The 13,933-nt window shown below is 41.9% G+C and overlaps 1 protein-coding gene across 1 annotated transcript in view; it reads left to right on the top strand.

Moving 5' to 3' along the window:
• Positions 1–13,905, top strand: part of eys (eyes shut homolog (Drosophila)) — a 158,397-nt gene extending 144,492 nt beyond the window's left edge. Inside the window, exon 46 of the mRNA XM_022762293.1 lies at positions 12,716–13,905. Within this exon, the coding sequence (XP_022618014.1) occupies positions 12,716–13,905 (1,190 nt within the window). The remainder of the gene's footprint in view (positions 1–12,715) is intronic.
• Positions 13,906–13,933: the final 28 nt, after the last annotated feature.

Genomic DNA, 13,933 nt, shown 5'->3' with positions numbered 1-13,933 from the left:
TCATTAGAACTTTTTTGGCAATCAAAATCCACAAAAAGATTGAAGATCACATCATTCAAAGGGAAGTGGCGATGCTACAGGCAGTCAGGGCTCTAGACCCAGACAAAAAGAACATTATAAGATTCATGGAGAATTTCATGGTTCAACGACCTCTCTTGTCGGCCTTCGAAATGCTAGACAGGAGCCTTTGGGACCTAATGGAGGAGAGTAAGCAGGAGCCATTGAAGTGGCAGTGAAATTCAGCCTGTGACCCACCAGTTACTTGTTGCTTTTGATGCCCTGAAGAATATTGGAATCATGCACACAGACTTGAAACCTGGCAATATTATGCTTGTTAACCACAAGGATCAGCCATTCAGGATCAAGCTGATCGACTTCGGTCTGGCCCTTCCAGTGAGCCAAGCGGAGGTTTGGAATGCTCATGCGGGCCAGTGCAGGGCTCCAGAAGTGACCTTGGGGCCTCCCTTTGTCTGAATCTGTTTATACGTGGGAGTGGGCTGCGCCATGGCATTTCTGTACTTCTTCTCTTCCCTGGTAACTGTCCATATCACTGGATGAAAGCTATGTTGCAGCTGCTGGGCCGACCAGTTGATCACCAGAGCTGATTGCTGGAAAATACAGTTGGATGCATTTCACCTCGGAACTGGACGAAGAGTGGAGACTAAGGACACCAGAGGAGTACAAGGAAGTGAACTGGTGTCGAGGCCAGTAGTTTATGAGATTTTTTGTGACTGGGCCTGGCATTTAGAGGATGCAGTGAAGAGATATTGAGCAAAACGCGATGATCTGGAGTATGAAGACCGGATGGCAATTTATAGACCTCCTGAATTGGCGCCTACATCCAGTTACTGAATACAGAGTTACTCCCCCCTCTCTCCCTCATTTCTCTCTCTCTCTCTCAGCCCAACCGGTCGAGGCAGATGGCTGCCCACCTTGAGGTCCGGTTCCCTTTCCCCATCAAAAGGGAGTTTTTCCTCTCCGCTGTCGCCAAGTGCTCGCTCATGGTGGGAACTGTTGGGTTTTCTTGGTGATGGGGTGGTCACTGATCTGGGCTTAATGTTTGAGACCTAATAAAGACCTAAAAAAGCCTCAGCTCAAAAAACAACAACAACAAAAAAACCTCTAGTGTAGTTGTTGCAAACCTGGACGTCACAAGATGAATCTGGAGGGCCTCAAGGTGATTCACAGGACAGGCTGAAAAGAAAAAAATTTGTTCTGCTACTCAATTAGGATTCTTTTATCTGACTTCTCTTTGAACTTGTTTCTTGTGAAATCCTGGAAGGTTTTACCTTGTTGCGCCTTTAACAGTTACTCAAATGATAGAATTTTTATTAAAATTGATTTGGTCACAACACACTGCACTCCGAACCCAAAAATTCCAGCTTTACTTCAACATTAGAGACCTGGAACATGCAGAGACCAAAAAATGTAAAATGAAACAAAAAATATGTAACAAAAAATAAAATAATTAAGTCTTAGAATCAAAATCTAAGAAATACTAAGAAATACCAGTTAATATGGCTTGATTTTTAGGGTCATTAAATGAAAATCCATGCTGCTCGAGAGGCTTATAGAAGAAAGAGTCTTTGTTGAACATCCTGTAGACAGTTCAGCCTGTTAGTTTAGCTTTTATTTTTTAAAGCCTTCAGATAGGGATGAGCAGAATTTTGCTTGTTGCTCAACAATGTTTTAAATATTACATTAAAAAAAATTAAACGTAATGTGTCTGTCCATAAAACAATGTCCTTGTAACTGTTATTGCTGTGAACAGGTTACATTGAAACTAGTTTCTACTGTACAAATAAGTGCACTGAGTCTGTATTACTAGACTGCTGTTTTATTTCTTCCTGCAGGAGACTTTTTCTTTGCTCTCCTTGAAATCTGGGTTTGTCAGCTGCGGTTCAATCTGGGAGACGGCACCCACATGCTGCAGTCCGTTGGGCGAGTGGACTCGCGCGGGCAGGACCTGGCACACGGTGAAGGCTGGCCGAATTGGACAGCAAGGCTTCCTCAGTCTGGATAATAAAGAGGTTATAGAGAATGTGGACTGAAGGATGACCACCCTCGATGTCGCTACAGACATCTTCGTCGGAGGTGTGTCCACTCTCAGTTTCGTCTCCACGATGCAACCGAAGGGGAGCCAATGGCTTCACTGGCGGGCTAAGAGAACTTATTAGTCAACGGTCAAGAGCTTGGGTTAACAGAGGTGGGGCAGTAGGGGGAGCAAACGTAGGGGACTGGGATGGGACGGCCTGCGGGTACAAGGTGTGCCAAAATGGAGGTCACTGCAGGGCAGCGAGTCACTCATTCACATGTATATGCCACCATCATGGACTGGCTCTGCTGGTGCAACCAGTCTGTCAGCTGTGCAAACAACATGTGCATACACGGCTCCTTGTGCGCTCCATTCAATGTGACCTCATACCGCTGGCATGTGCCCCTTAGGAGGGAGGGAGGTACTGTGACACAGAAATATCCACAGACACACTAAAGTTTGTGGGAAACTCGTTGTTAGATAACTGGGACCCAAGATACAACGTGAGAAATTTAAAAATACACACAGGTTTCTTTCAGCTTCCGCACAAGCTCAAATGCGAGTCTGATCATGTGGATGGGAAAGGCAGAGCACGAAGATGACGACTACCTCGCAATTGGACTCGAGAGTGGCCACCCTGAAAAATTGCAGTCAATTCTCGGCGAGAGACCTTTCCCTCCCATTAACTTTCAGAAATCTTACACTGTGCTGCAACAAATGGCATAAATGTCTCCCTATCTCTAAACAGCCACCGTCATTCAGGTGTTCCTGAATAGTACGAGAATCCTTTTTGAAGATGTGGACCCATTGAGCGTTACGTGGCCTTAAACTATGGGGGTCAACTTTATTTGAGGGTTCGAATTACACAGAAACATATCGTTGTCACTTCTGGGTTGTTTTCAAAGGGCTTGAAGGAAATCTTAAAATGTTCATTTGTTTGAAGATACCAAACCAGTGCTGTTTCTCCATCAAAATAGTGAAGGTGGTTTAATTTCACTGAGTGAGGAAATGCAATAATAGTGGTGAAGATGTAAACTCCCTGCATTTACTACCTGCGAAAAAAAGCTTCTATGGCGGTGTTTAATATGCAGCCTCTGTAGTGGCTACACATTTTCTGTGAATTGGGAGGACTATGTTTTGGGTTGTAGCATGCTTGGCGAATTAATTAGAGTCCAAGTTCATTTGTTTTTAACGAGTGGAAAGTTCACACTAAACCATAACTTTTATTACCCATCCGTTTACATACGCGTCCTGTGCTTTCAACTACAATAACTACTTCCCATTCCTAAATGGACGTACGGAAATGCCCGGTGTCATTTTACTTCATTTTATAATGGAGTGTTTGATAGTCACTGAGAATTAATTTGGTTGGTGCAATTTTATTAATGACTCATATTGTAAAGGGGGGGCTGCTGTACAAATTTGTGTCATGAATCACAATTGCAACTTGGAGGAATTCTGTGAAAACCTAACATTTTTAGAACCTCCTTTTTAGGCGGTTCCTTGTTTGTGTATATAAGTGGCAAAAATCAAATCCAAAACATTCGAACAACTCGACTAGAATCAACTTATGATTAGACCACCTAATACAAAGCCATTTAAAATGTCTGATTCATATCTATTATAGTATGCAAACAAGTAAAGTGTTATTTTTATTTTTTATACAGATTAATAAAACAATGAAACGGAATTTACGGTGAATCTTAAATGCGGACTCCATTTGGTTGGTGGATGTAATGATGGGGCAAATAGTTACTTAATTTGAATCCTCCAGTAGTGCCCCAACAAACGTTGTGGGGCAAGCTGTTTTAATACATCCGTGTTAATACAAAGAACACAGATAGAGGAAAAGTAATTTTATTACTGTTATAATCAACAATAAAAAAGATTAGCTTATTACGAACTGTACATAATCGTATGCACAGTGCAAAGGCACAAATAATCGGGAAAGCCCAAGTCTGCTCCCAAGATGTTATTACAAGCCAGATAAACCATGTAACGTAAACTTCCCTTTCAAAAAGAGAGACGAATAAGTTTTATTACAGAGAGGATTTAAGACAATTTTTAAACAAGAGAAGTTTCAGCCTATCGGTTGAAACCGCAAGGCTGCGGCTGCTAATAGGAGAATCCAAAAACTGCCGTGCGGAAGTCTAACTGTTACTTCATCAGTAAGTACAACTTCATGTCCAAATGGTTTTGAACTTAATAACTTGTTGCCGACCATAATGGGTCCACACGTCGGTGGAAGTTATACTAGGCACCCTGTGAAAAACGGCTCATGATCGATTTGTAGTCAGTACAAGGCAGGGGTAGGGCATCTCAATATGGAAAGGGACAAATAAAGGGAAGTGCGTTGTAAAAGAGTGTTGAAAATGGATGTCCGGGAAATACAACGGGTCTGAAAAGAATCCATAAATTCGGCACTAAGATCCTCAAAACTGAAATGAGTAATCGTACATTTTAGACCGTGTACTGTCAAAATAAGGCATAAAAGAGTGGAACTTCAATAAGCAGCGAAATGGGAACACTATATGGTGCTGCAGGACATGTGGTTGGTGGTTATAATAAATTTACAATAACAAAACCACACCAACTAGCACGCCGAACGATAGCTGAAAAGTGGTGTCGAACCCAGAGGGCCACTGATATAGTACCAGGCAAGCTACACAGATCCCATCTCAGAGCCGAAACGCTCGCTACGAGGGCTTAAAAAGCTAAAACTAAAGAGACAACATTAATATGAGTAACATGTCTTATGTTCGAGAACTTCTCCGTCCAATATATCTCATCCTCAGAAGTCCCGTCCGTTACTGTGTCTGTCCCTATAAATTGTGACAAGGTCTTGCTAATGTGTGTCACCTTCGCTGTCCTGGTTGACTTCTCTTTTCTCTTCTTGCACATTCGTTATACGAGTTCGTTAGGTGCCTGAGTGTCCGTGGTTGCCTGGGCTCCTCTCTCTGTGCTTTGTCGTTCTATGGCTTGCGATGTCTATTCTGCTTTTTCTCCCGCTCTCGGTCCTGGTCGTTGGATTGTCTGGCTCTTTTTCCCATGGTGGAGTTCCCTCTGTAATCAGTATGCCCTTTCTAAAGCTCTGCCCGTGTGTTGATCTTTCTGTGGTTCCTCTTGTGGTACGTGGTCATCTCCCATTGGGTGTCGCTTAAATGTTACTCGCTTTCTTCTCTCAGACGTCTCTGTAGTTTTGGCAGGGTTGGAAGTTGCTCAGATGATCTGATTGAGTATTAAATTCTGGGTGAAGTACACACAAGTGGTAAGAGCAATAGTGAAGCGCTATCCTGAAAAGGCCGATGGGTGTACTATGATCTCTGATCCTGGTGTTTGAGGTGGGAGAAAAAGTGTTAGTTAGGAGCGGCACTTGGTGGTAGGTCATAGTGACACAAGATAACCTGAAGGCTGTTTTGCTGTTGCAAGAGGAACGGTAGCTGGCAGCTTGGTATGCTGGCGAAAGCTGTCATGCTCTTGTGTCCCTTGCACCTGCAGGATATGCTAAAGTTAGGAGTTAAATGCTTAAAAGCACTCGTGAGTCGGGACATGCCTTATTAATAAGAGTAACTTCTTTCACTTAGGGAACGGTGACTGTGAGAATTAACCTGATCAGCACTTTGGGTTTTACCCTTCAGCTTCGTTCCTGTACCTCGAGAAAGAGTTTAAATATCTTCGTGTGAAATGATGTGTAAACTGCGAAATATCATTTCAATAACTGAACGGAGCGTAGCCAGCAGTAGAACAGATTCAGAAGACTTGAAAGCAGTGGGTGGCTGTCTTTTTATCCTTTTGTTAGCACTCGTGGTGTTTATTTGGTTCGTTTCACAGGCTAGAATTATTTTTCCTTTTAATTTTTTTTTTTTGTTAATTCGGGTTTTTATTTCGTTTGTCTGAAGATTTTTCAATACTTCCACTAAAGGAGGTTTTGAGCTTTCCTACATTTTGTTGTGTGATCTGAAGCAGCCTGGGGATTTGATTGTGAACGAAAGAATTCACCTCTCAGACGTTCAACTTTTTCTAGTTTCAGATCAATAGAGCGCTTATGGCACCTCTGCTCTTTGTTCTCTTTGTAGGGCTAAAGTCCACTGCCTAGTTTCAGTCCCTACTTGGAGCTGTGACAAGCTTGCCAGGAACACTTTCAGTCGATACCATCTGGAGGCTTATCTTTCAGAGAGATGTGCCACCATGGGGTCACCACTGCCAGCCATCTTTTCCTGATGAGTTGTTAGCAGTAGATGTATCCGTCAGGCTGGAGAGCTTCCGGTTCAGTTTTGGACCAGGTTTAACCTCTTTCTTCTTGATGACAAACGCTCTCGTTGGCGCAGCAGCTGTTGACTTTTTGAGTTTCCAGCTTGATTGGCCTCTTTCAGAGGTGGTTGGGTCTTCGGTTAGTGTCGTCTGGCTGTTGTTGCAGGTTGTTCCTCGGCACACATCTGACGAGTTGTTGGAACTTCCCCACCCCAGATGTCCGCTAGTACTATTACCACACCTGGAAGAAAGCGCAGTTGGTTTTTGCAGTTTCCTGATTTTGTGTTGGTCTCCTCTGATGCAAGATGGTTGCTCAAACAGCCTCTTTGCGTAAACTGTGATCTCACTCACTCAAACAATCTTCAAGTAGTTGTCTAAGTAGATTTGTCCTTTCTTTTTGTGCGTATGTATCATGGAAGAGATGGAAAATTTCTATCACTCGGTCCGTAATGCTACTGGTTTCTTTAGAGTGTCTTGGAAACAGTAGAATGGCGCCTTACTTCTACTAGGGATAAATTACCTGCTGTCAGTTCGATTCCATGTCCACCAGAAGGAAAATCCTTTTTCTGGAGTTCTCTAGGCAATTATCCGAGTCCGAGGAGACAAGGTTGCGGACGGTGTAATGTTCCTTACTAAATGTGCGATACTGTCAAATTAAAAAGATTAATGAACTATTGAAAACGATCAGAATTTTTAGTGTGTTACATTCTCACTCAACGAACAAATTAATTACAACATGGATTGTAAAAGTCACTACATGTGCAGGTTCAGGTTTACAACTGACACCTATCAAAGGAACAAGACTGGATGATAGGAGGACTTATCCTCTCTCTAGTAGGCTACCCTTAAAGGTCAATGCAGAATACAGTCATAACAACTTAGTTCGAGAGTTTTAATTGGACACCACACCCGAAACGCCTATCTGACCTTGCTGAAGTAGGAGACTATTTACAGTGTAAGAGTCGACATATAAGTGTGATGATCTCGACTTCTGCATATTACCACTCCTGCCGGTCCTCTAGAGGGCATCAGGCCGATGAACAGGCATCTACCTCCCTCCTAAATAAGTACGAGCGAGTGAGTATACACAAGACAACAACATGCTGCAAGTCAGAAGTTAAATATCCTTCTGCCACCTAGTCGGTACAAGATATAATGTCAAGAGAATGCAACACTAGCGATCGCGTCGATCTACAAGTGTCGTCATACGCTTGTCCTCTCAGTGATTAAGCTGAGCAGTGAAGAACTCGACGTCCATATTATAGTTTGCTGGATGACTATGCGTCTACTCTAGTTAGGACTGAACTAGCCGACGCTCAGCTCACAGGCCGCCCCTACCTATATCTGCAACACTTTTGATGGCTTGTTTGTTCAGGCATAAAATAAAATAAAAATTTTTGAACTTCTCACAGAAGGAAGCTATGTAAATAATACACACAAAATATATAAATTCTACTTATTTAGATGTTCATTTTCAGCATTTGCTTACACGAATACATTCTTCAATTATAGTCAGAGTCCCACTATATTGTTCTTGTTTGTGTACTACTTGAGCTTGATCTCACTCCTTCCCACGCCACAGACGTCTTGAATCAATATGCAGCTGTCTCTGTTCTACGCTGGGATATGGAAACTATTAAACAAAAACAAACAAAAAAAAAAACCTTAATGACAGTTACCTTTCACAGCTATTAAACTTTTACAAATATGCTCAGTAGTTGTCCAACTTTACTCAGTTAAGTTATCCAAAATTGCCATCGATACCTGTCTTCTAGGAGAGACGAGCGAATATTGTCCAACAAGCTTTGACCACAGAGAGCGATGTTGGAATGCAATCCTCGGCCACAGGGATGTCTCTAGTAGATAGATATAGCGTATAAGCAATGACTTGCGAGTAATCTCTTCCTCCAGCTACATGATTCGTTAGCGCGTCCGTCTAGAATAAAAAAGAATAGATCCCATACATTGAGGCAAATGTAAAAGCTCAATTCCTATGCACAAAATACAAACCTTAAGCTACATCGAGAGTGACACCGCACTACTCAAGCTGTAGTCTGTCACAATTTATTATTATGGCGATCTTTCAGCTCTACATCTGTGTCGCATGCTTCTCATTCATGACCTAGCGTATGTTTACTTCGTTAGCAGTTGTGTCTATATGAGTTCCACTGCGCTAAATACACTGCTCTGACAGCACTCAGTTTCAGTCTGAGGTGTGCTAGTCGATGCGATATAACGCGTTACTTCAATTAGAACTATCGCGGTGTGTTGTATGCTCTCTCATCCTTTGCCTCGTTCTAGCTGTTTTGCGTGGATCTGATACTCAATTGCCAGCCTTAATAAGCGATCTTTAAGTAGTCTACAGATAGTAACTTTTCTCTCTCTGACACGACGTTAGTGTGATAAACTAGCGGTGCCTAGCACGACAGGAGAGCGCACAAGATGACCAACTGTAGAGCAAGAGCGTTAACAACACAAATGAATGATAAGGTTTCTAATCACACGTATTCATTTACACTAAAGATAGTTAGTTGATATATCTGAGAACGTAAAACGTTTTGCTTAGAACAGAGCTTCTTAGCTAAAATGAGGATTGTGGCTTATTGTCAGGGTTTTACCTGTGCCAAATTTTACAGTATTAGGTCAAAATAGTGAGACTTGTGCTGCTTTTGGTAGTGTCTTTCTCTTGTCTTGAGGTACTCTCTGCTTTCTTAACTCTGGGGTTTTTGGAGGTTACTGCTGAGACTTCTGCCACTGTTGAGGAGCTCAGCTGAGGAACAGGGGTGAAAAGAAACACAAGTAGACACGTCACCCTCTTTTACTTGTATATAAATAATACAGTGTTGAGTCAATATTTGACTTGTCCCTTCCTCTACAGGCTCTGGTTGCTTTCACTGGCTTCTTGGCTTTCCAATTTCAATCTTCACCCTTGTGTGTGATTTTAGTGAATGGGTCGTCTTTCTGCTTCTCTTTGCTCTTTCTCAATCAAATCTCAATTGTCTGTAAAGAGGAAGAATTTATTGCTTTTAGAGAGCTACTCAAAGTTTTGCTTTCCAAAATACAACCCCATCTGTTAAAAACCAAATAAAATAAAGGACAGAATTTCAAAATATTATGTTAATACTACCTGCTGACTTTTATATCACCAATTGATTGTGAACTATTACATGAATTACTGTGCATTCAGGGTGAGTTTATGCAATAACTTTCAGTAAGAAATTTAACAGCAAACACTTGTAAGTATACTTACATGTCGCTTCTCCCTCTGCCGGCCAAGCAGGCCAATTCTTTCCGAGGCCAGTTCCTCAGGACTCATTCGAATTAGGTTACCAGGAGAAATTTCCCCTTTGAGAACCCTCTTAAAGAGGACCTAAAAAAATACAAATAAAATAAAGATTAAGCAAATGGAACCACATTTTTATTCAACTGAAATACAATGCCAAAGACACTTGGATCATACTTGATTTTAAGGTACTTACATTATTTTTAGTATCTTGAGGTTAAACATTAAGCTTCTATACTTGTTCTTGTACTTGTTGTCAGTGTCTTTATTACAAGTGAAAAAAAGCTCTCTCTCCGTCTTCTTGGCAACTCAAGAGGCTCTCTTCCACTTGAGATGTTCAAATCGGACTCCTTCAACCTAAAATGGCAGTAATCACATTTGTTGCACTATAGAATTGTTTGTTAATTTCCATGACCAAAAACGAGTTTTGAATGCAAATGGTCAAGGACTTAAGGCGAGTTATACTCATCCCTTTTTATACTTTTAAACTCCTATTGGAAATACAATACTTATAACCTTCTTTAGTATAGGGAAGTTTTCAATTTCAGAGAATCACTGAGAGGTCCCACCCTACCTTCGCAACCTAACTGATTGCGCTCCGACAGGACTACAGTTTCTTTGAAGCTTGAAGATAGAGTTCTTTACTTCTTTTGAAGAAGCCAAGCGCCTGTGTAGGACAGAGGTATGAGATATCTAGTGAGCAGCATGCCAGATAGAAAATCTGTTGAGCCAACAAGGACAATATACAAAATTATACTAATGTTCGCTAAAACTGGTATCACACACTGACCAGTTGGATATGTAAACAATGTTTGCAAACTTAATGTACCAAGTACAAAGAAAGGGATGAGATTTTACCCTTTCATTCTGCAGTTGAACAAAGCACTGTTCTAGGGTAAATTGTAGATTACTTCAGTTAGCCAAATCTGACCACAACAGGTATGTAGAACAACTGTATTAGCAGCAAAGATGACACTGACAATTGGCTTCCCAATATGGAAAACAAAAGAATAACAGACAGACAACACAACAAAAACTGTGTGCAGCTATTTTAAGAGTCGGCTTTACCCATACAGACACATTCCCCTTTTTGTTTTTTTGTTTTAAAACGCCTCAACAGGCAGCAAAGATGATAATAAGATGATGATGATCTCATTAATTAATTAATCAATTAATTAATTACTATTATTTTATCATTTAATATATATATATATATATTGTTATAGGTAATATTTATATAAAATTTAATATTAATATCATTAATATATATATTGATATAATTTAATATTATTTATACATTCATTCATTTAGAACTGGTGGCAATCAAAATCCACAAAAAGATTGAAGATCACATCATTCAAAGGGAAGTGGCGATGCTACAGGCAGTCAGGGCTCTAGACCCAGACAAAAAGAACATTATAAGATTCATGGAGAATTTCATGTTCAACGACCTCTCTTGTCTGGCCTTCGAAATGCTAGACAGGAGCCTTTGGGACCTAATGGAGGAGAGTAAGCAGGAGCCATTGAGTGGCAGTGAAATTCAGCCTGTGACCCACCAGTTACTGGTTGCTTTTGATGCCCTGAAGAATATTGGAATCATGCACACAGACTTGAAACCTGTCAATATTATGGTTGTTAACCACAAGGATCAGCCATTCAGGATCAAGCTGATCGACTTCGGTCTGGCCCTTCCAGTGAGCCAAGCGGAGGTTGGAATGCTCATGCGGGCCAGTGCAGGGCTCCAGAAGTGACCTTGGGCCTCCCTTTGTCTGAATCTGTTTATACGTGGGGAGTGGGCTGCGCCATGGCATTTCTGTACTTCTTCTCTTCCCTGGTAACTGTCCATATCACTGGATGAAAGCTATGTTGCAGCTGCTGGGCCGACCAGTTGATAAGAGCTGATTGCTGGAAAATACAGTTGGATGCATTTCACCTCGGAACTGGACGAAGAGTGGAGACTAAGGACACCAGAGGAGTACAAGGAAGTGACTGGTGTCGAGGCCAGTAGTTTATGAGAGTTTTTGTGACTGGGCCTGGCATTTAGAGGATGCAGTGAAGAGATATTGAGCAAAACGCGATGATCTGGAGTATGAAGACCGGATGGCATTTATAGACCTCCTGAATTGGCGCCTACATCCAGTTACTGAATACAGAGTTACTCCCCCCTCTCTCCCTCATTTCTCTCTCTCTCTCTCAGCCCAACCGGTCGAGGCAGATGGCTGCCCACCTTGAGTCCGGTTCCCTTTCCCCATCAAAAGGGAGTTTTTCCTCTCCGCTGTCGCCAAGTGCTCGCTCATGGTGGGAACTGTTGGGTTTTCTTGGTGATGGGGTGGTCACTGATCTGGGCTTAATGTTTGAGACCTAATAAAGACCTAAAAAAGCCTCAGCTCAAAAAACAACAACAACAAAAAAACCTCTAGTGTAGTTGTTGCAAACCTGGACGTCACAAGATGAATCTGGAGGGCCTCAAGGTGATTCACAGGACAGGCTGAAAAGAAAAAAATTTGTTCTGCTACTCAATTAGGATTCTTTTATCTGACTTCTCTTTGAACTTGTTTCTTGTGAAATCCTGGAAGGTTTTACCTCGTTGCGCCTTTAACAGTTACTCAAATGATAGAATTTTTTATTAAAATTGATTTGGTCACAACACACTGCACTCCGAACCAAAAATTCCAGCTTTACTTCAACATTAGAGACCTGGAACATGCAGAGACAAAAAATGTAAAATGAAACAAAAAATATGTAACAAAAAATAAAATAATTAAGTCTTAGAATCAAAATCTAAGAAATACTAAGAAATACCAGTTAATATGGGCTTGATTTTAGGGTCATTAAATGAAAATCCATGCTGCTCTGAGAGGCTTATAGAAGAAAGAGTCTTTGGTTGAACATCCTGTAGACATGTTCAGCCTGTAGTTTAGCTTTTATTTTTTAAAGCCTTCAAGATAGGGATGAGCAGAATTTTGCGTGTTGCTCACAATGTTTAAATATTACATTAAAAAAATTAAACAGTAATGTGTCTCTCCATAAACAATGTCCTTGTAACTGTTATTGCTGTGAACAGGTTACATTGAAACTAGTTTCTACTGTACAAATAAGTGCACTGAGTCTGTATTACTAGACTGCTGTTTTATTTCTTCCTGCAGGAGACTTTTTCTGCCTCTCCTTGAAATCTGGGTTTGTCCAGCTGCGGTTCAATCTGGGAGACGGCACCCACATGCTGCAGTCCGTTGGGCGAGTGGACTCGCGCGGCAGGACCTGGCACACGGTGAAGGCTGGCCGAATTGGACAGCAAGGCTTCCTCAGTCTGGATAATAAAGAGGTTATAGAGAATGTGACTGAAGGGATGACCACCCTCGATGTCGCTACAGACATCTTCGTCGGAGGTGTGTCCACTCTCAGTTTCGTCTCCACGGATGCAACCGAAGGGGAGCCAATGGGCTTCACTGGCGGGCTAAGAGAACTTATAGTCAACGGTCAAGAGCTTGGGTTAACAGAGGTGGGGGCAGTAGGGGGAGCAAACGTAGGGGACTGGGATGGGACGGCCTGCGGGTACAAGGTGTGCCAAAATGGAGGTCACTGCAGGGCAGCGAGTCACTCATTCACATGTATATGCCCACCATCATGGACTGGCTCTGTGTGCAACCAGTCTGTCAGCTGTGCAAACAACATGTGCATACACGGCTCCTTGTGCGCTCCATTCAATGTGACCTCATACCGCTGCATGTGCCCCTTAGGACTGGGAGGGAGGTACTGTGACACAGAAATATCCACAGACACACTAAAGTTTGTGGGAAACTCGTTTGTTAGATACTGGGACCCAAGATACAACGTGAGAAATTTAAAATACACACAGGTTTCTTTCAGCTTCCGCACAAGCTCAAATGCGAGTCTGATCATGTGGATGGGAAAGGCAGAGCACGAAGATGACGACTACCTCGCAATTGGACTCGAGAGTGGCCACCTGAAAATTGCAGTCAATCTCGGCGAGAGACTTTCCCTCCCATTAACTTTCAGAAATCTTACACTGTGCTGCAACAAATGGCATAATGTCTCCCTATCTCTAAACAGCACCGTCATTCAGGTGTTCCTGAATAGTACGAGAATCCTTTTTGAAGATGTGGACCCATTTGAGCGTTACGTGGCCTTAAACTATGGGGGTCAACTTTATTTTGGAGGGTTCGAATTACACAGAAACATATCGGTTGTCACTTCTGGGTTGTTTTCAAAGGGCTTTGAAGGAAATCTTAAAAATGTTCATTTGTTTGAAGATACCAAACCAGTGCTGTTTCTCAAAAATAGTGAAGGTTTTAATGTTCATGAGGGAAATGAATAGTGGTGAAGATGTAACTCCCTGCATTTAC

The sequence above is a fragment of the Seriola dumerili genome, unplaced genomic scaffold, assembly GCF_002260705.1.
Source record: "Seriola dumerili isolate Sdu_G_001 unplaced genomic scaffold, Sdu_1.0 BDQW01000024.1, whole genome shotgun sequence".
NCBI classification, from domain to species: domain Eukaryota; kingdom Metazoa; phylum Chordata; class Actinopteri; order Carangiformes; family Carangidae; genus Seriola; species Seriola dumerili.
This window is presented reverse-complemented; position numbering and strand designations above follow the sequence as displayed.